General features: G+C 37.1%; 1 protein-coding gene across 4 annotated transcripts in view; it reads right to left on the bottom strand.

Moving 5' to 3' along the window:
• The window catches only part of Mfe2 (peroxisomal Multifunctional enzyme type 2), a 638,089-nt gene that overhangs the window by 478,286 nt on the left and 132,191 nt on the right, over positions 1 to 27,612 (bottom strand). For all 4 annotated transcript variants that reach the window (XM_081748535.1, XM_081748534.1, XM_081748536.1 and 1 more), the window contains exon 6: positions 17,048 to 17,175. In XM_081748535.1, the coding sequence (XP_081604661.1) occupies positions 17,048 to 17,175 (128 nt within the window). The remainder of the gene's footprint in view (positions 1 to 17,047; positions 17,176 to 27,612) is intronic.

The following is a 27,612-nucleotide window of genomic DNA, read 5'->3' as shown; positions in this document are numbered from 1 at the left end:
ACGCCATAGAGCAGAACCTAGAAGTGTAATAGGTAAATTGCGGAGAAACCGGGAGGATGCTTATTGAAAGGAAAACTTGATATTAAAAATGGAAAGTTGACATAAGTTTTCATGTAGAAGAGATTTTCTTTTTTAAGAAAAGAAGAAGTTAATTTAGGTGTTTGTATAACGATAAACGTCCTAACATTACAACTCACGAAGATTTACGGCACAACAGAAGGTTTTTATAATGACATTTCATTAGCACTACGGTTCCAATCACAAATTATCTTTGGTTTTCTAATGTGTGAAAATTACCAATGGCATACCACGCTCATTGATCGACTGGTTGCAATTAAATCTCCCTTTTTAGAACCTAGGCTATATGACAAGGGGCACATTAATGTAATATCCAAAACGCATTGCTTGGGTTTGTATTGAAACAACTACTACTACTAAAACTTGAACCAATGATACCAACGCGTGGGATAAATCCATATTGTAGGATTTTTTAACATTTGCTTTTAGAAAAGAGATAAAGGAAGTTTTCGTCGAAATTGGCAGCGAAGGTTTATGTGAGATTTTTTACACCTTATCGACGACAACAATTATTTTATGGACTGAAAATAGCCTAGTAAATCTTCAATCTGAAATCAGGTTAATTGTAATTTTATGCTACAAGAAAACACATGCTAGAGGAAAATGTCTTTTAAATACTGCTGTCGGCCGCCAACAAACGTAAATTGTGCTCTGGCATTGAAAATATATACTGCGAAATGAAGATTTTTTATTTTTCCTATTTCCTTTTCTTGTTATTTTCATATTAATTTTTGTTGTTACATCCAGTACAAGATGATGGCACAAAGGAGTGGCAGAAATAATAAGTTTTGAAAACAAAATATATATATGTATATTTTTTTCTGTCAACATATTAAATTGCTTCTTTCAAGGAAAATCATTCTTTAAAAGCTATTTGATAAACGTAGAAAATCGATATTTGCGGATAATTAATTATATATCACAGAAAATAACATTCAGTACTCCTGTTTTTCTTACTTTGCAAGTTTCGTAAATTTATAATTAGCATAGTGTGGGAAATTCAAGAGCAAAATGGGAATTTCTACACCACGAGATGGGATTTTATAACATTTGAAGTTAGCATAACTGATTTGAACCCATAATCATAATCTGTCACGAAGGACATACAATGGCGGTAATTATGTGGATTTATTGATAATGTGTGCCGGACGGCGTATACCAAAAGAGCATTCGCGGTCTCATTGTTAAGTCCCATACTCCGAGGTCATATATTCAAGGAATTTTCAAACGAAAAGGCACGAAACGTCGTAAAAACCAGACGTCATATGTTGAAATAGGAATATATCGCTTTGAAATAAAGTACTACGACATTTAAGGAGAGAATGTAGTGTCTGGCCTAGTTGTGCCCATGCGTGGCTGCCTTTCACATGATGCAGGAGAGAATCAGGCAATTATGTGTTCCGTCCAAGTCGAATTGACTCAGCAGTGTGAGTGAGGAAACAATAGCGTTCACAATGAAACATTCGACGATTGAGGAGCAGCGACGTATTATCCGATTTCTGACTGGGAAAGGGGTTTAATCGGTCGATATTCATCGCCGGATGGTGACTGTATACGGGAGAGACTGTGTGTCCAACAAGTCAGTGAGAAAGTGGAGTGATTCTGCTCCACGATTACGCTTGTCCACACGTCTCGCAGGTCACACGAAGTGTACTGAATAAGTTGAAGTGGGAGAAGCTTGAGCATCCGCCCTACAGTTTGGACATATCTCACTGCGACTTCCATCTGTTTGGTCTGCTAAAAAGACATCTCAAAGGCAAGCGCTTGAACTCGGACGAGAACTGAAAGAAAGAGTGGAAGACTGGCTGCTATCACACCCACTGGGTTTCTGAGAACAGGGAATCCTTCGGCTCATAATACAGCGGGATAGTTGTGTTCAGGCGTCTGGTAATTACTTTCGAACAAAGACTTCGATTATACCCACAGTGTCATCTTTCACCTTTCCATTTGAACACCCCTCGTATATCTGACTTAAATATAATAAAATCAATACATTCTTTGTATCGGGTCTAGTTAGAGAGAACGATGAGAATTAAAACTTGACTGCCATAATGGTTCTCTGTTTTTGATAAGAACTGCTTCTTAACAGTTATATAATGATCCAACTTTTTTAAAAATCGCCATATTTTTAATTCGATAAATTTGTGTTCTATCGCAAGCATGCATACTATTAAGTAAACCCACAGTGCTAATAATAATATCGAGCAAGCAGGTGGTAACAACGATCCTCCAAAACGCTGGAGGAGAGGTGAACCTCGAAACTGTTTTGCACAGGACTTGGGTGTTATTCTAGTGATGAGGAAACTTATTTAGGAAGGGGCCAAAAGAAAAAAAGAAAAACAGTTTGGCGGTCTAATCTTCAAAGAAAAAGAACAATTAGGTGGCCTATACATTTTTTTAAAAAAACTTCTTGTAATACTAAGCCCTATGATTGAAAGACGATAAAGTGGAAGTGGTAAATGGAATTTGTACAGCATTTCTGCAAGTTTCTCACAATATTGATTAAAGTGTGATTCACGGATTTTCATAAGTGAAGTTAAATTCTGTAGATCAGGACTCATATTGCGGACCTTGTGGTGGACAAACACCGTGCTCGTGGGTTTTCTCGTGGTTCTCCCGTTTCCTCCCACCTTCTTCATTTCACCATTTCACTCATCTCTCATCATCACCGTCTCCTTTAGCCTAACCGGCATAACCGTGGGACGTAAAACAAATATTTCATTTCATTTTTCATATTGTGAACCTGATTGAATGTTTCAGCCGGTGGCATCTGGCCCGTGGGCCGTAGTTTCCCCATCACTGTTCTAGTCTGCAAATGGATAAGACAAAACCGGTTCTGACACCACTGTGCCAAGTTGCTGCATAATTAATATCAGCGGCAGACCTTAGTGATGCACTGGAAACTTTTGTTTACTTTTGTAAGGTGCTGGCATGTCTGCACTCCTATTGTTTGCTGTCTTGGGTCATAGAATGTTTCCTTTCTTTAACTGCAGTGACCATAACGACCGAAGCGTGGGCTCTATACTAATCACAGAAATGTTTTGCTTTACCTCTGATACATCAAAAGATTTCGGTATACGATTCGTGGAGCCGTCTTTCGAACGCACACTTGAGAAAACGTCAAACACCAAAACTTAACCAACAATATTACAAAACTTTGAAGACGTGCTGATGATTTGATTTCGCAAAAGCACATCCTAAATAAATCTAAAGACACTGTATCCTCATGAGATATTCTACATACAACGCGGGAGACGACAGAGGCAAAATTTCATGGATAGGAGTTGTCAACCGACCCCCCTCACGATCTATAGGGCGGAAAATCGTTATATTTAGGTGAATTAGGCAATGTAGGCAGTGTTAAATGATATTGCGAGGAGTGTTCGATAATTCCTGATAAAGAACATCTCCCATTTTCCCACATAGTCTACTTTCACTATAATGCACTTCTCCCAACAACGTTCTAGAGCATGGATACCAGTTTTAAAAAATCCTTGAAGGGTTTACTGGAGGCCATTCTTCGACAGTCTGCATAACATGCTCATCGTTGGCAAACTTTGTTCCTCGCGGGTGCTACTTAATCTTGGGAAACAGGTGAAAGTCAATTGGGGCAAGATCTGGAGAGTGAGAAGGGTGCTCAAGTATTTCACATCCGGCATCGGCAATAGCGGTTGAGGTAAGGTGACTTTCGTGAGTAGAAGCATTGTACTGCAGCAGCAGCACTTTCATGTGTAGCTGCGTTTCCCCTTGATTGCCTGCCTTACTTTTGGAATCAGTTGTGAACAGTAGTCACTTGTAGTTGTCCTTGGACCCTGAAGATAATCAATGAACAGTATGCCCTTACTATATCCCCTCCCAGAAAAAAATATTGCCATAATCTTGCCATCTAATTGCATTATCTTGAATTTCTTGAGGGGTGGACATCATGATGCCGCCACTGCATGCTATGTTGATTGGACTCTGGACCGCAATAATGTACCCAGGTTCCACACAGCCATAAGAATACATAGCCAAATCAATTTAACTCTCTCCAGTGTTCGGATTTTTGCGCACTCGTGCTATGTGATAGGAATTTTAAAGTTTACAAGAGAAGAAGAATCTTTGTTTTAATAGAACGTCATTTCATTTTCCGTATTTCAAGATAACTCATTGAGAGTCTGGTTTAAGATAGTTTAACTGTGAAAAGAACAGAAATATTTTCATTTTGCTTTTCCGTAGTACTTAAGGTGTTAGTCAGGGCTGGATTAACCTATCTGGAGAACCGGGGCTAGAAAAATATGTGGCCCCTGCTGACTTCACCTAATACATTTCTGTCAAAGTACAGTAGGAAAGTTAAGGGAATGTGTTTAATATTTTTGGTCACTTTCTTTTATTATGATGATTTGCAACGACATCTTGTATTTTTAATGTAATTTCAAATATCTTTTCTTTCCGTGCAATGTGTGATTTTAAAATATGCACTAACTAGTTAGAAGAAGAAGAGGAAAATTTGTTACATTTTGCAAAATTGTGAAATTGAAAAACAAGTTGGCAATTTTGTTATGTAGTAGGCATATGCACGTTCGGCGCAAGACGCGGATTTCATTCCCGGCGGGAGTTCATGTGGTTCGATTGCCACGTTAATCAGTAGATTTACGTCTCATATAGCCTCGCTAGTGAAAGGGACTCTCAAGTGAAATTAACAACATTCCGGGTGAGAACTGAAGGGGTTAGGACATAACGATAAGGCGGAAGTTCCTGTCAAATGATTCAGTGCTCAAAAGGCACGCTAAAATCCGAACCAACCAAACAATCAAGCTGCAGAGGCACATGAGATGTCCATGTACGTTCCGCACGACAAAAGATTACGTAAAACTACTTATTTTTTCCAGGGCACGGGAGCGATAGTGAATATTGCGAAAAGCATTATATTATCAAACATATAAATTGCATGTTTCAAATAAATGTTAATCGAAAAAGTTAATTTCAGAGACAGATTAAACATTTATGGATAGGGTGTTTATCTCACAAGAAGACTTACGAAAGTGAAACTCACCGATTTCAATGAAATTTTGTAGACTTGTAAAACATCGAAAAATAACCGACACGTATTTATTTTTTTCGGCATTGGTGCGGGTGTAAGAATAGAAACAAACTTTGAACGTTAGAGGTGATCTTGAAGCATAGACAGAAAACAATTATTTAATGTAGAAAGAAAATATACTGCCATGGGGTTTCAGGACAGCTGATTCAGAATATCACGTCAAAATTAGAAAATGAAAAATTTTGGATCCAATATGGTGATTACAATTAGAAAAGTCTTCTGGTTTGAAATGGTCTGCAGTTAGCCAAGAACAATTATCCACTAACGCAGGCAGGGGTTACTGCGAGGAGGTTGCAGAACGATTTGAAACACCTTTCTCTACTTATTTTCACGAGATGCTTGATTAAAGTGCATCTCTTTACCTCTCACTATTCGGGGCGCTTGTTTATAGTGAGTCTCCTCGCTTGTCAATATGTCCGAGATACATATATCCTCAGTTGTTATAATTATGAATTTATTAAAAAAACGTTTTACAGTAATGATATTCCGTAAAAAGATGTGATGCATAAACATAGTTTACACAACGCACACCTTATTACAGCAATAACTGCACACAAATTGCAAAATGATGCACAATCTTTGAAATAAAATGTTACGGGATTGTCAAACGTAGGAGGCTTTTATTACAAATAACCGATTTCGTATCACAGATACCTAATAATATATGCAAATGTTGGAGAAGAAAGCCTATTTTTGAATCAATGATTGGATCTTAATTATATTATTACGGAGATGTTAATTTATGTTATAGATAAGGACAATGTCAGAAAAATTTTCCAAGATGTTTTTCCAGGGACTAAAGGAGAGTACATCAAGATGCTAAATCCAGTTGTTCCTGCAGGAATGGTTTCTATTTTGAGATATTCTTTTGAGGTTTAGCTCGGGACTCAAATATAATATAAATCGCTTATTGTGCTGCCAAAATGTCTTGAGCCGTGGCAAAAATGTGAACCAACACTCGCACCCACGCGTTGAGCCAATAAGGGTTCAGCTGTTGCTAAGCGAGAGAAACTGAGTGGAATGCCTTCAGCCGATAGCAGCGCTTGCAACGGAAGACTAGGGATCAAGTGAATCTGGCATATCTATAAATGCGCACTCCGACTAGTGAGAAGCGAGGGGACTCACTTTCAATAAGCACTTCGAGTAGTGAGAGGCGAGGGGGTCACTTTCAATAAGTACCTCTACTAGTGAGAAGCGGGGGACACACGAATCGAAAAGCAATTCCAAATGTCCCATATTGAACGTCTAAGTATTTAGCAAGAAAATGCAAAACAATAGCTACGCGTTAAAATTCTCAGCATATCCTATTTATTTTCTGTATTAACATTTTTTTTATTCGAAACAGCTGAGATCTTATGCTTTTCCTTTCTATCGACGAATGCGATTTTAAAAGAGCCTCACTGTCTGGAGAATGTTTCAACTTCATCGTCACGCAGAAGGCAGAGGAACTGTTTGAATGACGGGAGAGTAAATTGAAAAGGTGGATATATCCTTCTGAGCGTTTATTAACAAATGCAGCAAGCAGTTGTGGTCATAGCAAACCTCGAACGACCTCTCGCCCGTTTACGAACGAGTTGTTTCTTTCCAGGTAGAACTTGTTTTAAATACTCACTTCTACTTCGATAAAGCGAAGTGGACACCAAACATACAGTGTCTCTCCCGGTTTAACGTGGTTGCCAGATTTAAGGAGTAGTGTAGGAAGTTCACTTGACGAATATCTGATCATTGAAATATAAACAACTATGTAGTTTCTTTCCACATATTTTTAAATTCTTGTAGAAATATATCCCCAAAACTGCGTGTACTTTTCCACTTTGTGCTATTATTTTACACTGTACATAACTGAAATATTGCAACACTGTAGAGGTCCTCATAGCGCCTGCAATTCTGTAGAAGAATGTTAGTAGTGTGTGTGTGTGTGTAACATTAGATCATCCAGATATGTTATTGGTACCGGTACCACTTATATCTTGCACGTGATGTTGGCACCAGGATCCAATAAATATAGTACGGCACCACACGTGTTTCCCAAGAAACTGCCAGAAATAGCGACATAAGTATTTTCCCACCGCAAATATGAATAAAATTAATGCATTTTGATCCCACTCTCGTGTTTGTATCTCTTCTAGTTTTTTATGCACATTTGGTTCCAACAAGTAGGTCCCCCAACTCGGAGCTAACAAGTACGCAAATACGTGTATAGGTGTGTGTGTGTGTGTGTGTGTGTGTGTGTGTGTGTGTGTGTGTAGACACACACAGGTATAATATGTGCATAATATATGATACCGATAATTTATTTTTATAAAACCGACGCAAGTAAGGAAAAAAATGTACTAGCAGATGCACATGAATATGTCGTATATTCCAGCAGTAATTTCAATATTTCTTTATTTTCTCATAACATTATTTGTTTTCTCATATTTATTAATCTTTTTTTTTTCATTCTTGCAAATCGATGCAGTCTACGTTTTTTTCATTTTCGCCAAGGGTGCGTCTTACATTCGAGGATTTTTTAAAAATTTTTCCTTCAAAAATTGGGACGGCGTCTTATATTCGCGTAAATACGGTAACTATGAAAATTCGGGTGGTCCTGCTTATCTCCTTCTATGAATAAAAAGTTGTCAAATATTAATACAGTGAAACCTCTCAATAGCGGACACCAATGGGACATGAAGTTTTGTCCGTTACTGAGAGGTGTCCGTTATAGAGAGATTACATAAATTTAATTTCTCATAAGGATAATTGAATGCAGTAATATATAGTAAATATATTATGTATGGGCGTAAATACGTAAAATTCAATATGAAAATAGTCTTATTTAGTACAATTTGAATTACTGGGAGGGATGAAGGAAAAATTCATTTCTATTAAATCATAGCCTATTATTGCTGGGCAATGTTTAACGAAAAAGGCAGGCTTTTTCCTCTACAACGGTAATAAAACTTATTAGCAAGTGTCCTCTAAAAATCCTCAGTACGATTGCAGAAGAAACGTGTGTGTGGGTGTTTGTGAACTGGCGCGGCATCTTCGTTGACAGAATGGATGAAAAGGCAAGGTATTGGGGGTGCATGTTTATTGACCCAGGCCCAATCACAAAGAATATCCTTTTAGAGAAAATGAAAAAGGAAGCCGGGAAAACTCCAACCCAGACTTGTTCCAGTATAATGAGTAAAAGAAAAATGTTTCTTTTCAAAAAAAAAAAAAAAAAAAAAAAGTAAGAGAAAATGTTATTTTAAAACAAACAATGTTTGTTTTGTTATCTATGAAATTGTCGGTAAAGATGCAAGGTCCAGACGAAAATGATTAAATTTGTTAGGGAAGGGAAGATAGTTTGCATAGAATTCCTGGCCTTACGACGAACCCTGCATGAGTGTTATTGCTTATTGAAAATTTTCTAGAATTTCCGCCAGAAAGCAGTTTATTGCGGAAAAAATTTCAAGTTCAGCTGTTCTGTTTGATGGTTCACCAGGTCTGGACTCATGAGAGATACACTTATGCGGAAAAGACTTTTCTGTATACTGTAATATATCGCAGAACCGAGAACAATTTCTGTCCGTTATGAAGAGGTTATTCAAACGTTTGGGCGGAAAAAGGACTGTCCGCGTCCGTATCTGAGAGTGTCCGTAAAAGAGAGGGTTTTGTTCCGTAAGAGAACATATATTTTTGCCGGGACAAAAAAATCTGTCCGTATTATAGAGGTGTCCGTTATTAAGAAGTGTCCGTTAAGGGAGGTTTCATTGTATTACCATGTGCTCACTACGTGGTTGGTTAATGGCCTAATTTATTTTCTTAGACGAAACTTAATTAAAACATAAGGTTATATGTTTAAGTACAGGGGTCTATTATCTTTCATAGGATGTAAGTACATTGATGCACTCCTCTTAATTTTTGAGAGGGGTTTGTTGGCTCACCTTAAATTTAGGAATTGTAAAATAACAGAATTTGATAAATGTTATCTACGACTCGAATATATTTCTCTCTATATATTTGGGTGGTTCACATCGTATCCATCCATGACTAAAATATGCTACAAAAAATGTACGTAACGATTTATATTTTGGTGGGAAATTTGAATTAGCATGAGGCGAGATTTTTAATGTGGTGCACGAAAGTTCACTAAAGCAAAGCATTATTGCAAGGTATGATCAGATAGATGAGTCCATTGGTTCCTACACTCTAACAGGACAAGGGTATCATGATTCACTCGTTGAAATTTTGGGAGGTGAACATAGGATCATTGTTTAATTTTGGAAATTGTCAGAAACTAAAAATTGTTAAATGGTCTCTGGAATTGATATACAGCTCCGTAAATTTTGATGGTCTGTTTTTTTTTTCTATGGATTAAAAAAAAAGAAAAAAAAAAGGAAAAGGGGCTTGTGACCTAAGATATGGATTCATTGTAATATATGGATAAATATAGGATCTCATTTTGCAGGGTGTCTACTGGAATACCAGAAAGTAAATTCATGACTTTTTCATGACTTTTCATGACCTTTTTGTTCAAATTTTCATGACCATGGCGATAAAAATTTACCATTAGTAATAATAAACCCCTACCATCAGTGGTGCAGCGGAACTATGCGGGTTGCTAGTCTTAAATATCACTTATTGTGAATCTTAAAGAAAGAATCTAAAATTCTGCCGCCTTGTGCTCGAGCACAGAATAGCACTTACCTAAATACGGGCCTGCTCTTACCAGTGAATCACTCTATACTGTATTTGAAGTTTTAATTCTGAGTATAATTATCCATCTAGCAGAAATTTGTCTGAAATTAAGCACTCAGAGAACTGCCCAAAGACAAAACAAATTATAAAAGAAATTCGTTTTAAAAAATAGATAATCAAATTTAAAATCTGCAAACTCAAACGAATAATATTGTTTGCATAAGTCTAAAGGCCCAAAAATACACAATTTACATTTCTTAGAAGTAAAGAAATAGCATATCACAAAGTTGGACAGTAAAAAGTTGTTACTATATTACAGAGACTAGAAGATGAAATGGGGAGCAGCTAGGAAGACAGTAAAGTACCAGTTAGCCAGCACTAACTGGTGGGAGAAATTCTCACAATTACTGACCTGATACAACTGTTTCAGTACATGCAGTATGAGATATAAAAGTATGAAGTATAAAAATATACTCTGAGATTTCAGATTTTCATGACCAGTTGGGTAAATAAAGGACTTTTTCATGGCTTTCATGACCACTAAGCAAAATATATGACTTTTTCATGACTTTCATGACTTTCATGACCAGTAGACACCCTGTTTTGGTTCATTAGACATAAGTAAATTTCGGGACGGGCATACTTGGCCTATCTTTAAATTTTGGAATTATAGAAAAATTTAACTGAATGGTTCATGTTGATCCCTTACATAGGTAAACCACAGCCCAAATTTAAATTTGGGGAATTCTGACCTCATCTATGGTGAGAGACTTTATTGTATCGTATGGATGACAGGACATAGTGTGAGGTCACTGATGGGAAGTTATCTTTGGTTTAGTTTCCCACAAACTGATTGGTTGATCCCTACCCCTAACTTCGTGTTTTGTGCTTCAAACCTGATAGGTAATTTCTATTGATTTACATCAACAATGTCACACTTTACATCTTAGGCTGCTGGTGGTAGTAGTTGGTACTGTTGCTGGTGTAATAGTGGTTATGGTGGTCATGTCCCTTTGTCTTAAATATTTAGTGGAATATCACTGTAATTGATATTAATAGTCTAAGTTGGCAAAACAAATTATTTTATACACGATGGATATCGAAGTTTCATCTACATCATTGGCCCCATAATTTACCTTTGCCTCAGGCCCCGCAAATCGACAGAACGGATTAGTGAATAGACTTAACCAAGGAACAGTGGGCGAAGAACCGAGAAGTTATCGAGTACCTCTATAAGAAGAGAATCGCCCGAAAGAATCGATCTTGATATATGTCAATAGTTGAGAAACCATGTAACTTCTAATGTTATTGTGAGAGATTGAATTGTAATTTCGAAAAATTTCAGACGTCCACTGTTGATGAATTTCGCTGCGATCCACCCTTAATAATGCTGATCCAGAAAACACTGATGTTATCCATGTATTGTAGAATCGAAGACTTTTAGTCCACTATAGAAAATATTGGCATCTCGCATGACGTTACAACATACTATGAGGAAGCGCTGAGCATAAGGGAAATATCGGCCAGACAGTTTTTCAAATTTCTGAATGCTGAATACAGTTTGCAACGATTGCAGTGTTCTTTCCACGTTTACTTACGAACCCCCCCCCCCTTTCCCGAATTGACCAATCGCCACCTGCAGGAGCTAACATACATCAAATAGTGGCCCAGTGTAGCCACAAATTATTTTGGTTCCTCTCATCACAGACAACTTTTTTCGGAAGGAAATGGAAACGAGTGCTCTCATGGGAGCACATTATTTATCTTTATAATAGGGTACAAGCAAGTTTTAGTAAAGATTCGCAGGTTTCAAAGCAGTGCGAAACACATCTTAACTTCACTTCCAAAACACTACATGTTCGGGATATGGTTATCTGCAATGCTTTACTGTACTCGGAAAGGATTCCCTTGGATGACTCTTTACCAAACGGTGCTACGATGTCCGCAGTATACAGTGAGTCCATAAAGTATTCGTACACCTCGTAATTTTGTAAAGATCGCGCCAGTGAAGCGCTATTTCATATGAAACGCCTGCAGAAAATAACACTGTTGCTGCAGTATGGCCCAGACAATTTATTCCATACAAAAAATCCACAACAAAAATAAAATTTCTGGTAGAAAAAATTACAAAACAAAAATAAATCACTTTTAAGATCACAAACAAGTATTCGTACAGTCAGGTTTTTTTTCCACATATCATCACTATCACAGCCGTTTTCACTATTCTAATATTTGGTGGGATAACCGTTGGCCTTGATAACTGCTTGCAGCCTCTTGAGGACGTTTTTAACACATTTAGCAGTCACTGAGGATGGAATTTTATCCCACTCCTCTGCCAAAGCATTTTTCAGGTCACACGCATTAGAAATCACTCTTTTTCTAATCTGCTTCTCAAGATAACTCCACAAATGTTCAATTGGGTTCATGTTAGGAGATTGGGGAGGTGTATGTAGTTGTTTAGGGCAATTGTACAGAAGCCACAGCTTAGTAGTTTGAGCTGTGTGCTTGGGATCATTGTCCTGTTGAAATACATAATTTTTGCCTAGTCCTAGTTTTGCAACACTAGCATCCAAATTTTGTTTCAATATGTCTATATACATTTTGTGGTCCATGATTCCATCAATGAAGTGTAGGTTTCCAACCCCAGCGGCACTCATGCACCCCCACACAAGCACACTACCACCACCATACTTCACTGTTGGCAACAGATTGCGAGGTTCAACTTCTGCATTTTTTTGCCGCCACACTTTCTGGCTACCGTCTGATCCAAAAATGTTAAATTTACTTTCATCCGAGAAGATAACACGGTCCCCTACTTTGGGGTGTCTGCCAAGTGTTCCTTCGCGAAAGCGAGGCGTTTCTTCCGGTTTTTCTCGTTCACCCAAAACTTCCTACGGGGAGTCCGTCCATTGTACCCCGCGGCCCGTAGCTGTTTGCGGTAGCACACCTTGGTACCGAGTCGCTCTAGCTCTGCAGCAACTTTAGGGGCACTAGTTCGGGGGTTTTCCTTGATCGTGCGGACTATGACACGCTTGTCTTGCTCGCTGAGAGATGGGGTCGTCCAGTCCTCCTCCTATTGCGCACAGATTTTGTCGCACAGAAACGGTCTATCACACTTTGTACTGTTGACCGTGGCCTATCGACTAGCTCCGATATCTCCCACAGCGATTTGCACTTGTTGTGGAGGCGTAAAATGAGCCTCCGCTCCTCCAGTGACGTTTCCTTTCCTTTCCGGCCCATGTTGACAGGGTTGACTGTAGTACTCGCTCAGCAGTTCAGTGAGTGCACCAAGACCGTTGTGGCCGAAGTGACGAGACATCTATCGTCATTCACATCTACCCTTTCCTTCCCCGCGTAGCCAGCGAACCGAGATTCGTCCAAAAACAAGCACACTTCCAAGGAAATGCTGGGTGTACGAATACTTGTTTGGGACCTTAAAATTGTTTATTGTTGTTTTATATTTTTTTCTAGCAAATGTTATACTTTTGTTGTGGATTTTTTGTATGGAATAAATTGTCTGGGCCATACTGCAGCAACAGTGTTATTTTTTGCAGGCATTTCATATGAAATAGCGCTTCACTGGCGCGATTTTTACAAAATTACGAGGTGTACGAATACTTTATGGACTCACTGTACTTTCGCGAACTATTAAGGCATTTAAGAGAAAAGAGAGAGATTGTTGTAGAAAGCTCTTTGAAATAGTTCTGATGCATCAGATAAAAGTAAGGTTATGGGTGAAGCAAACTGCGAAGAAATAAAATGCTGACTCACTAAATATAGTACCCTCAAACCTTTTTCTATTCCCTATCTATCTATTAAAATGCTACAATACCAATTGAAAACGACTGAGCTCCAACCTATAACTCTGGCTTTCAAATCTTTCACTTACGGTTATACGTGATTTCACGTTTAACGAAGACAAGCATTTTAAATGTGTGTACTTTAAATAAACTATTTAAATAGATCTTTTTCATAAAGTTTATGTTTTAAAAAAATGTTCAAAGCCTTTGTATTTTAATAAGCTTTCTCCAAAGTCAATGCAAATGAATCGTGCTGCCATCTTTGGAGTTCTTTTAGACTATATGTTTGTGGACGTTTATATGTTTGTGGCCAATCCTTTCGACAATGAGATCTCGGAAACTACAGGCTCTAGAAAGATAACGTTTTCACTGATCGATTGCAAATTTTGTGTAGATTGTCCAGTTCTAATTGAATATTTAGAAAACATGGCCATTATTTCTTAATTACAATTTTACGGGTACACAGGAAGTGTTAAAATTAAAAAAAAAAAAAAAAAAAAAACTAAAGCATCATATCCTACGCATTATATATTCCAACACCACATAGTTGTATATTGGGGTCTTATATGTCTCAGGCGTTTGTTTCATGGCCAAGTAATAATGAAAAAGGAAGGATAACCATTTCTCCAGTCTAAGATGAATCTTTATTTTTTGTGTTTTGCCCAATGAACACCATATATCACTGACATTATAATTAATTGTGTGTGTGTAATGTATTTGCTTATTACATACTGCATGCAAGAAGAAAGAAAACACTGATCATACATAAATTAAAAACTCCAACCGGAAGTAGACTCAAATCTTGCAAACGGTGAGAGATATTGAAAAAGTAATCGACCAAATCTCCCCTTTATGGTATCTCTTGCCAATTTTTATCAAGTCGTCTTTCACTTGTGTCTGTAAAGGGACATATACGGGTCTTGTGAGGAATGACAAGGAGAGTCATGCTCATATGTGAATGATGCACTCTGTAGAGAGCGCAGGTTCAGCTAGACTTAATAATAATAATAATAATAATAATAATAATAATAATAATAATAATAATAATAATAATAATAGACTAAATTTTAGTAGTGATGAAGGAGTTATTATGGCTGATACTTATCATCTGAACACAAGGACACAAACGAATAATATGTATATCTATCGAAACAATTGCAGAGTTTTCGTTTAGTTGTACTAGATATTTGACGAATTCCTTAACAACCCTCCATGTTATTTTTATGACTTTCTTTTGGTCGAAAAACTCATGCGTGTTTTCTTTACCTACCAAAAAAAGAAAAAAGTTGTCTGCACTGATCAAGGTACCACCTAGTCTCACCATAAATACTGTCCCAACTTTTGAGGGCGGTTATACTTCCGCCCGTACAAGCAAGCGACGACAAGAGCGGTATCGTGAAGCGTGAGTCATTGTTGGATGAACTGAAGAAATGTAAACGTGTCAGTTGTAAGTGTTCAAGATGGAATTGGAACGAGCATGAAAATCGTGTGGCCGTGATAGCGTTGCACAAAATAGACACCACCAGGGGAGATTTTCAAAACCCCCAGAAGCTGCAAATTAGTAAAACGTTCTTTACCGCACTATCCAGAGCTTTGTTGAGATTTAAAACAGTGAAAGATACCCCGCAGCAAGGAAGATCACGAGCATGCGAACACCGAAACTAGCGAAAGTAGTGGCGGCGCGTGTCCGACGAAATCCAATTAGGAAATAGATAGTTATGGCTCGTCAGCTGAAGATATCAAGAACGTCTATGGGTCACACGTTAAGCAGTGAGCTGGGACTCCATGCTTACAAACAGCGCAAAGGACATCTCCTGACAAATAAAATAAAGCGCCAGGGGATCCTACAAGCAAAGCGCTTACTTAAGCATTATGCAGCAAATGAGCACTATCGAATCCATTTCATGATGAAAACATTTTCAGTATCGAGAAAACTTTCAATGTCCAAAATGACAGTATATATTCCACATCCTCTAGAAAAGTTGGTGAAAAGGCTCCAAGGATCCAGAGGGGTCAGAATTCTGCCTCAGTCATGGTGTGGTGAGATGTGAGCTGTGACGGCACAACGGAGTTCCATTTCTGTGAAAAGGGGGTCAAGATGCCAGCCAAAGTGCACCAGGAGACTCTGCTTGAGAGACTAGTCAATCATCTTGCCAGCACTTTCTCCCATAGACAGAAATGAAGCTTCCAACAGGACTCAGCCCCAGCATACAAGGCACGGACAACCCAGCAGTGGCTGGAGGCAAATGTACCGGACTTCATTTTCACTTCAAATTTCCCTTCTGCAAGTCCGGAGTCCTTTAGACTACAAATTGTGGTCCAAGCTTCAGGAGATGGCTTGCAAGAAGAGATATTCCAATATTGAAAGTTTAAAGCGGTCTCTTCGGAAGGCAGCTGCAGATTTTCCAGTTGTGTTGCGTAATGCAACTGATGAGTGGCAACAAAGAATTAAGGAGTGTGTGCAAGCTAATGGTGGCCATTTTGAATAATTATTTATGATTTTGGTTCATAATGCATCCATGTAATTCTGTTATTAGCATACTGAAATATCTCTAACAATTTTGTGTCTATGTACTTAATCATCGGGACATCATTTATGGTAAGACAAGGTATTGCGTTCTAAAAGTAAAGTTGCATTAATTAACAAAAACGAAGCTGAATACTCGAAATAGTGAACTATGATCCGTGTTGAGAAGTTTCGTTATTTTCTTTCTAACTGGCTACTTTAAGGAACTCAGAAAAACTAATGCACACAATTATTTTTTGGACGAATGTACCGTACAACTAGTTTTATATTGTGAATTCATCGCAATTATTAGTTCAACTTCGAGGAGGGTGAATTTGTACCTTTTCGCAAAATTCTTATTCTTTCTCTTGTTCTCTCTCTTTCTTTCTTTCTCTCTCTCTCTCTCTGAAATACTTATTACGTACTTCAAAATCATTCTTATAGTCATAACTTTGAATACGTAATTTTACTATACAAATTACTGGTTTTCACGCCGCGTGCATATGTTCTAATCTATACTTTAAAAAAAAAAAAATCGCTACCATTTAATCTCATGAAAAACTAGGATCGGCAACATGGCGAAAGTTAACTAGCTGATCAGTGCATTGCAGTGTTGCGCGCATTGACTATAAAGCATTATTATTTCTGGCTTTCTGCACTATAGTTTAATGGATCTTATTTCAGATATTTCCTTAACTATCTGACAATATTAGTCAATAAGGAAAACCCCGAGCTGTCAACAGGAAACAAAACAAGAACATCGCGCTAACCACTTGTACACAAGAAGTTAGTCTAGTGAACATAAATCGAAATAATTTATGAGTTTTTCAAAATTAGCACTAATAAAAGAATTAACAGGAACAATGTACAATAACAATTTTGTTTTTATTGCTAAAATACTACCAAATTTCTTACCCGGAGGTAAAATATCCTCAGTAAGTCGTGAAGCAGCAGTTGGAACAATGACATTGCAGTGAATATTGTTCTTCTGACCCTCTATTGCTAGCGTATTGCTTAATCCAACAAGACCCATTTTTGCAGCGCTGAAAAATATACCATATTTAATAGAAAATATTAAATAAAATCTTTGAAATTTGAAATTGGAAAATAAATATACAGATGAGACCGTCGAATGTCAACTTTATAAGTCTTTACTTCCATTACTTTATTTTATTTATTTTTTAATTAACTAACTAATTCTATGGCATATGGAACCCGGAGGTTCAATGCCGCGTTCACAAAAGCTTTCTATTGATTTCTATCCTTGGCCAACTGAATCCAGTTTCTATTTTGTATTCCTATTTCTGCGAAATCCATCTTAATATTGTCCTCCCATCTGCGCCTAGGTTTTCCTAATGATCGCTTTCCGACTGGATTTCCAGTTAAAACTTTGAAAGCGTTACTTCTTCTTTCCATCCTGGCTACATGACCTGTTCACCTAAACCTCCTAGATGTGATTACCCTACCAAAGTTTGGTACGATATAAATTATGTAGTTGACCATTATGAAGTTTCCGCCATTCACCATTCCCGTTTCTCTTGGGGACGAATATTCCTTTTAGGATCTTGTACCCACTCAGTCTACGTTCTTCCCTCTGAGTAAGCGACCATGTTTCGCAACCATACAGAACATCAGGCATGATTATCGTTTTATATATTTTAAGCTTCAAATTTCTCTACAGAATTCGCGACGACAATAGTTTTGGAACTGAATAATAACATGAACTCCCTGCATTTACTCGACATTTATTTTTTATTTGTTTTTGTAGAAAGAAAAAAAAATGTATACAAAATTTCAAATGACAGATCTGCCATCAATAAACGAAAAATTTCAAACCAGGAAACTTTCTGAACGATGTTAAATTTTTAAAAAATAAAAACTTTAAAAAATTTTATACCACATTCTTTTTGTACTCAAACAAATACTGAACATATTACCTTAAAGCGAAGAATCACCACTCGGTGGAAATAAATAAATATGGATTTTTAAGAAAACGAAAAAATGAAACCAAACGACATAAGAGGTGTTGTAAAGCTTTGTAAAATATAAGAAATAATTAAGAAATAAATTTGAAAATAAAATAAGAATTGTGATTTTCAAACAAAACATACCAACGCTACAATCAGTGTATCATTCTGTAGTTACGTATTAAAAACATTTACTCACTATCATTGTACAGTCCGCGGCATAAAATTTGTTACAAAAATTCTAAGTCCAAATGAATAACAAACTCTTGCCCAGTTTTCTTATGCATTCCCGCAATACATGTATCAATCGATTAGTTGCTTCTAGTATTTATTCCAACTCATCCCCGTCCTCCACCTCTCCTTGTCTAAAGCAGTGTGTGTGACGTAGTACACTCTTTCCATTCAGCTGAAAAAGAAACAGGAATCAAGTTTACAACGATATAGCTTTAAAACAGTCTTTTCCATTCGTTTGTTCTGAAATATTTTTAAGAGCCTAAATTAAAGGAAAGTCACACAATCTTCCCAGAGCTTCATAAATATCTTTAGTTACATTCTTTTCTTTCTTTAAAGAGTGCAAGCTAGTAAGATGCTCCCTAAGAAATCTATGGAAATTGCCAAGAGCTCTAAAATATCTACGGACAGAAACGAGTTTTATTCAATGATTCATTGAATTTCTTTTCAGTAAGTGCAAGCAAACGTTTCAGGGGCGTCATTTGGGCAGGACAGGAGGGTGTAATTCCCCCTCTCTTGAGCTTCATAAATACTAAATACGTATTTTTTGATCAAATGTATAGTAATACACTAATAAAAAGTGAAAATGTTATGTCGCCGGAGAATCTCTTCCTCCCCCCCCCCCCCCCCCCCCCGAATAAAGTCTAAAAGACACTGGTTTTAACAACAAACCTATAGAGTTACGATAGCACATTGCTAAAGAGCTTACATTTGGTTTTAAGAGTCCAAGGTTTGATCTCAAGCCATATGACTTCCTGAGTGACATTGAGAGAGAGAGAGAGATTCAAGTATGGAGACAGAGAGGGATGATTTGTATACACAGATTTAGAATTGGGGAAAAAATGATCGGACAGCATTCGTATTATGACGAAAATTCTGATTTTGTGAAAGATAAGAAGGGAAGTTTTCGAACTGCGAGGATCACATTAGGCAGTTGTCGAATTAGTGTGGAGAACTCTTTTTAGAGCATCAGATTATTACGAAAGGAGAGAAAGATCTTCAGAACTGAGGAATTAAGATTTTAAAAAATCTGGTTTCGGCGACGGGTTTCCAACCACGGACCTTGTGGTCATCGAACCATGACTTTATCCATTCTGCTACGGAGGATTCTATTACTCGTTCACATACGTTTCCCTTAGCTGCGTTGAAAGCTACCTTAAGGGGATATTCCAAAAGCTGACTCGGTAGATGCGCCGTTCAGTTAGGACGTAAACCTCTTGTAACTTAGTTACAATGTGCAAAATGAACTTCCTCTTCTTCAGGATACTTTTTAAAGCTTTAAAATTTGTTACTATTGTTTTAATTAAGTTACATTTGATAGAACCATCTGATAAAGTAGTGCCAAGCCCTGTGCGTCATTGTCTGTTAGGCGAATGGTTAATGCAAGTTACTTTTACGTGGATGGTCCGAGCTTCCAATCAAGACCATTCTTATTGATTATTTGATTTGAACTACGCTCGTACTGTATATTCCACAAGTTCAAGTTTGAAGTAATGTAGTCACAGCTAGTTTAATTCGAAATAATTTTCCAATATTATATTTGTTACTAAATTTACATGGCACTCCTCACTTGTTTGTAGCCCTGCATAAATGCAAAATTGTTTTAAAAGTATATTTTACTTTCAAGTATTATTGATTTGTTTTAAATTGTCCTTCAAATTTATTTTATAATTATTTTCTATTTCTTAATTATAACATATTTTCTATTTATATTGTGTTCTATGTTACACGTTCATTATATACATTTTATGTCTTACCTTTGAAGAGGAGCTTTTGACAATTCAGAGCAGCAGGGACATACACAGGATGCAGGCCTTGGCAATCCAGAGCTTTTGCCCCCACGAAATCACTACTTTTTTTTTTTTTGTATATATATCTAATTTTATAGATGGTGATAGCAGGGGCGGATCCAGGGGAGTGTGTTTCGGGTGATCGCATCCTCCAGAATAGGGAACTTTTTATACTTTATATTTTAAAAATAAAACATATCCTAAGTATTTTTCATCTTTGTATTATAAACGTAAATTAAAACCTAAAGTAGATAGGCCTTACTTTCTTAAGAAAGTTAATTCTACAGAAGAGCTCTTTCTCGTTTTCTTTTTTTTTTCTTTTCTTTCTTTTCTTTTCTTTTTTTTTTTTTTTTTTTTTTTTTGCAATCTGCTCTTACCTTGATTTGATTTCGAACGACCGCCCCTCCCAAACAATCATCCTGGATCCGCCCCTGGATGATAGACATTTTAGTAAAATATGCCCTCAATCGCTGAAATAAATTCCTGTCAAGCTTTCGATCGCTGAAATAAATTTCTGTCTACGGCCCTGCAAAACAGTGACGATTTTAGGGAGTGATCAGTTAGTAATGCCTCCCTGGAGCAACGACACTTCCCCAGAAGTCCTATCTCCGATAATTCAGAATGTGATTTGTGCATTATCACTTTTCACTCTCAGTGTCTTGAAACGCACCAAAAAGGAACTGTTCTGAAGTATTTACTGGTTCTCCCTATGACTCCATTTCAATATGGCCAACCTTGGACATATACACATCTGAAATATCACCTTTTATGTCAGTGATCCCGAAAACTATCCATTCGACACAAATATAGGATATTTTCGATTCTTTATTCCTGTCACCCTCCCATTGTCAACTCGAAGCCAACCAAGGCTTATTTTGGACTTACGCAGCATCCACAGTGTCACTTTTCATCTTTGCATATGAATTCGACACTAATTTCGTTCGTATTTGACTACTTTTACATGTCACCTTCACCTCTTTGTAGGGATTTTTTCAGTATCTCGCCCCCACAACTATGGAGAAATTTCAACCAACTAAGTATAATTATAAATTATCATCTGAAACACAACAGTACGGGTGATCTTTTTCGCAGAGGAATTCGTTAACTACTGTTTCAATATCAATGTATTGGCTTTTTTTGCTGTCCATGCTGAAGACTGCCAAAGGGCTAAACTTCATCTGCACTATTGTGCAATGAATATAGGTTTTAGTGGTTTAATTTACTGAATACTCGCTTAGATGATGCTCTCGTCACAGAAAAAGTGATATACAGTTATAAAAGAAAAATGAAATGAAATATCTAATTTTTACGTCCCACGATTATGCCGACTATGCTAATGGAGAGAGTAATGGTGAGAAATAAATGAAATTGTTTAATGAAAAAAGTGGGAGGGAACGGGAGAAACCTTATTATGCACACGGTGTTTGTCCATAATAAAGTTCATTCGGCGTGAGCTGGGATCGAACCAAGGACCCCATGCACCATAGGTAAAGTTATAAAAGAAGAGGCGTCTAAACAAATACGGAACATTACTGTCAAGGCAGTACGATTTTTTTTTTTTTTTTTTTTTTTTTTTTTTTTTTTTTTTTTTTTTAACTGCTGTGTGAATTAAGTTGTATTTGCTAGAAGTGTCGGTTAAATGAAACTAAAGATCCTACACTCAAACACAAATAATCTCTTTCGAAACTCTAATGGAAAACGAAACGAATCGTCCTAAACATGTTACGCTTTTGAAGAGAAAAAGAGCAAAGCAGTAGTTGCACATACGCTTAATGGTGTTTCTTGGATAGAAATTTTGTAACTTACAAAAGTCATGTTCACGTCATGGTTTGATAGATGAAGGGTTAGTAAAAGGAATTCTTACGCTGGTGGTCGTGGGTTCGAATCTCTGCTCTTCTTGTTACTTTTTTCTCTTAGCTACACTTAGTTTGTGCATTCCAAACCTCGAAGTTTGGTTTGGATTATTTATGAAAGCAGGTAGAGAATTAATTGTAGTCGAAATTAGTTTCAAATATGAGATTTATAATTACATATTTTGTCTTTAACTTATTACGTATCAATTTTTATATCAAATTTTCCAGTCTTTATTTAATTCATCTTCCGGTGTAATACAATGAACATTTGCAGAGCGACGTCAGTCGGACGAAAGTACTATATTCCATTGTTACTCTAATATACCTAGGTATTTGTTCATATATTTATAAATTGTTTACTAAGTAAAAACTTATGGCGGTCCACATTATGTGTCATATAATAGACCATACGAAGGCGGACATAGCACAAGGCGTATTGCAAATATCCCTGGTGATAAAAAGTAGGGGTCTTCTTCACTAGATTCGAACCACTGTTACAGGCGGTTTTGGTTTACATAGCAAGCATAATACCACTCGGCCACCAAGTCTCGCACGTTAGCCTCTTTATTAATGCAGAACATACTGAGACACTTACATTCACTGGTGTCGCGTAATGTATTTCATAAAATTTTGTTAATAAGTGGGTCGAATTAGGTAGCCCTCGAGAGGGCTGATGGTGTTGTGGGCGAGCATTTATTAATAGTGTGTATAGTCCCCTTGGGACTCGATTACAGCTGCCATACGCCGTGGCATTGAATCCACCAGGCGAGAGATATAGCGTTGGGTGCAACAGATCGACCACGCATCTGCAACACGCTCCCAAAGATCATTAGATGTTCGTGGAGGATTGTTCGACCAGGTTTCCCGCAATGTTCTTGCAACATAGGCTCACATATTTTCAATAGGGTTCAGATTTGCTCCACAAGGAACCCAGTCAACTATTCCGACATCAGGTTGCCTCTGCAACCATGTCTGAACCACATTTGAATTATGTATCGAGCTATTGTCCAGTTGCAAATATAATATGCCGTCACCTACATGAGCTTTTATTTCCGGAAGCGTTTCATCCAGATGTTCCACACACTTGTGGGCGTTTAGGCGACCAGGAATCCTGTAGATTCCTCCGAAATTTGCAGCCTTGCATATCCATGCCCAACAGTGGACAGTTACATGTCCCATTCGACCAGAACGGGAAACGTATTCAGAGGCATACCTTTTTCCAGGGGGGCGGTAAACATGCTTCGGCCCGAAGTTTGCACTGGAAAATATTTTTTCGTCTGTGAAAACGACCTCGTCCTACACACGTGCAATATTTAACTGTGCAAACGCCAGACGGTCAACCATGTGGTCTTCTGTTAGTCGCTCCTTAACAGCTGCCCTGTATGATCTCAAACCAAAGGATTTGAGTCTACGACGGACAGTCGTAACATCGCCTGGGAAATTGGTTTCCTCTCGTAACTGTCGGGCAGACATGAAAGGGTGCTCACGGCATTGGGCAATTACACTCTGGTCTTCTTCGGCAGAGGAAACTATTTGTCGCCCACTTCCTCTTTTACGTCTTACATCTCCTGTTTCCTCATATCTCCTCCACCACCTCCGTGCTGTAGCACGGTTAACGCCATATCTCGCGCCTGCCTCGCTATAGTTCATGCCTGCATGCTCAATTAAAGCGATCACGCTGCTTTTAACAGAAGCTTCGTAGTGAGCCATTTTCACACCAGAAGCAAAATGATAGCTTTGTTTAGGTGTTTGAACGGAATGTGCTTCATGTGCCGTCACGTAACAAGGCGGAGTTTCCTCTCATTGCTGTAGACGATATCGTACGCCCTCTGCTGGGTGTTTCGTGACGGAAAAAGTGCTTTTAAGCAGTTCATGGCGACCGCTTTGAAATCAAATGTAAAGTATGAGAATTAAATTTGTCATATCTGTAGTTTGGTGTAGAGACAAAACAAAATTGGAAACCAAAGGTTTAAGAACAACTCAGATTATTAATATAAAACAAGTCAAAGATTATTAACTTGTATTATCATACAAAAATGCGAGAATTTTGAAACAAAGAAAAATAACTTAGAAATTTGCAACTGAAGACAAAAAAAAAACTAACTTAAACACACTAAATGGTATGAGTAGGGGGATTAATGGGGACGTCAGCAATGAGGCTATATGTCCCCGTCTCGATTAACGCGAGGGATGGATTTTACCATTTCACTTTGACGGAATAACGTAGAGGATGGAGAGGAGGGGGAAGATACATAACAGCTATAAATATAAAAATAAAAGTGACAATGTTCGGTGGTGAATAACTCTTGAATACCCGATCGTTCTCAATCCCATTTTGAACATAGATGATGGGAAGCTTTTTGTTATTTCATTTTGATATTAGAACTTGCGGAAGAGGAGGGGAGGGTAAATATATGAAAATGAATAAAACTTAATAACTCTTTAACAATCCGACTGATTCCAATCAATCAAACATTCAATATAGATAAGGTTCGGACCTGGGATGTTTTCATTTTTTGCCTTGACGGCACAATGTAGGGGAGGGGAAGGGGGACTATGTAAAAAAAATAAAAATAAAAATGCTGTCTTGGTGACTTCATCACGCTTAAACCACCGAACTGATCTTAATCAAATTATCAACATAGATGAGGTTCGGACCTGCGGTGGTTTTTATCATATCCCTTTGATGGTAGAACGTAGGGTAGGAGGAGGGGAGGGGAGATATCTACAAAAATGAATAAAACTTAACAACTCTTGAACCACCTGACCGATCTCGATCTAATTTTCAACATAGACGACGTTCGGGCCTAGAAACTTTTGTTTTAATATTTTCACTTTGACGGTAGAACATAGGAGAGGATAAGAGAAGGGGAGATTAATATATAAAAATAAATAGAACAACTCTTGAACCATCCAACAGATTTCGATCAAATTTTCAACTTACATGACATTCGGGCCTGGGATAATTTTTGTCATACCGTGCCCCCAACATGGAGAGGGGAGAGGGATACATAAAATCATCGAAAATGACCAATATCAAAGAGTGCTTTAGTAATAGTAAAACCATAACATATTACTATTTTTCTTTAATTTAGCCCAGCGAAATCGGGGTGCGACTTAGATTCGAGGACGTCTTAAGTTCGAGTAGTTATCAAGAAATAATTAAAGATGTTAACGTGTTATTGAATTACTTTGCTAATAATAATAATAATAATAATAATAATAACTATTATTATTATTATTATTATTATTATTATTATTATTATTATTATTATTATTATTATTATTATTATTATTATTATTATTGAAGATTTGATCAATCAAATATTGAAAGATCAAAATATTCAAATACCTTAAGACAATTAAACGTGTGTCATCGCCGACTAATGATCACCAAAAATTCTAAATTTAAACAAAATATTCACACATGGTTCCGACTTGAGAACCTCCAGATTATTAGCTAGCGCCTTGAGCACAGATCCACGCTCTATATGCGCTAAATGGTGTGTTTTAGTATGTTTAAATTAGATTTCCTTGCCTCCAGTTACAAAATTCTAAGTTAGTATTATTCGTTCTTTCAAAATTTCTTTCGATTTTTTTTAATCATATAAGTCAATAATCTTTGGCATAGTTTATATTAATAACGTGGTTGTTCTTAAACCTTTCGTTCGCTATTTGGTTTCTTCTTCACGCCAAACTACAGATATGATACTTTAATTCTCATACTTGTCATTTGGTTTCAAAGCAGTCACCATTATCTGGTAAAGCAATTTTGTTCACCACGATTCATGAGTTTTGTAATAAAACACGTCAAGAAATTAGTTAAATGAAGGCTGCAAGAGTTTATATCAAAGTTGAGTATTGTGAGCTAGTGACAAGCATGTAATAACGTCTCGTATTTGAAAATAATGTTAGCTACTTTTAATTCACTAACTGGTATTAGATTTAATTCAAGCTTAAAGAATTGGAATGAACAAACTCAGTGTAGCTTAAAGAAACAAAACGTAAGAAGAACGGACGAGATTCGAACCCTGGACCACCAGTACAAAAATCCTGTTCACTAACCCCTCACCTAAGAAGCCATCAACTTCTATAAGTTTTAAATTTGCAAGCAAATGATACCATTATACGTTTGTGCAATCAATGTTTTGCTGTTTTCCTCTTCAAGAACGTAACATGTTTACGACGATTCGTTTCGTTTTCCATCAGAGCTTCTAGAGAGATGATTTGTGTTTGAGTATAGGATCTTTTGTTTCCTTTAACCGACAGTTTTAGCAAATACAACTCAATTGAAACATCTGAAAAAAAAAAAAAAAGAAAAACCTAGTAAAACTAGTACTGGTACTAGTACTTAGAGAGTATTCCTAAAAGGGAGAAACTCCATCGTGCACCCTGAACAGTGACGGGAGTGCGTTGAGCGAGGCCAACAGCAAAATGGGGTCCATTGAAGATTCGTAACTCCACTTTAAAGGGTTTTAATTAATTTCACACTTTTTCCTCAATGTCTAAAATGTAACTACTTAGCCTTAGATGAAAAGGAAGTTGTGAAGGAGCTATAGACTGTGAAGTCTACCGAAAAGATTTATCACGTCCTTGCAGCAACTATTTCCAGCAAAAGGGAATAAGTACATCAGACCTAAGTTTTCAGAAACGCTAAAAAGCCTTCCCGAGGCGTATTTGTATTTGTTTCAACACGTGTATAACTGATTAATTGTAGCAATTGTGTAGAACTGACAAACTCTAAGACAAGAAGAAGAATCTTGTATTGTAGCACTGCAATTGGTGAGAAAAGCTTAAAACTGGAAAAAATATTTTTATGTACTTATTCCCTTTTTCCAATCAGTGGTTCAATTATGAGCCTATATTTTTGAGGTGTTAAAAATAATAATAAGAAGAAGAAAACTTATTAACTGGTAGGTTACGCTGGACTCTTAATTGTGTATATGGAATAATGGAACGTGGGGTTATACAGAGGATTTTGGATTTCTGTTGGCGATCAATTAATCTTTACCCTAGTAGGGAATACTGGTTGGTCCGGATTTCGAACAGTAATGAAGATCAAGATTGATTGAAATTTCAACTTAGAATGAAATAAATAAAAATCTAATCTTATACAACTCTCATTGATAGTAGTGTTCCGTATTTGTTTAGACGCCTATTCTTTTATTACTTTACCTATGGTGCATGGAGTTGTTGGTTAGATCCCAGCTCGCGCTGAATGAACTTTATTATGGACAAACACCGTGTGCATGAGTTTTCTCGGGTTTCTCCAGTTTCCTCCCACTTTCTTCATTCAACGATTTCATTCGTTTCTCACCATCACTGTCTCCATTAGCGTAGTCGGCATAACGTGGGACGTAAAACTTAAATATTTCGTTTCGTTTTTCATTTATAACTGTATCTCACTTTTCCTGTGACGAGAGCATCATCTAAGCGAGTATTCAGTGAATTAAACCACTATATTCATAGCACAATAGTACAGAATGAAGTTTAGCTCTTTGGCAATCTCCAGCATGGACAGCAAAAAAAGCCAATACATTGATATTGAAACAGTAGTTTCGAAGTCCTCTGCGAAAAAGATCACCCGTACTGTTGTGTTTCAGATGATAATTTATAATTATACTTAGTTGGTTGAAATT

The sequence above is a fragment of the Thermobia domestica genome, chromosome 2 (genome assembly GCF_964235325.1).
Source record: "Thermobia domestica chromosome 2, izTheDome1.hap1.1, whole genome shotgun sequence".
In the NCBI taxonomy this organism is placed as follows: Eukaryota; Metazoa; Arthropoda; class Insecta; order Zygentoma; family Lepismatidae; genus Thermobia; species Thermobia domestica.
Note: the sequence above shows the minus strand (reverse complement) of the source record. Positions and strands in the feature narration are given on the sequence as shown.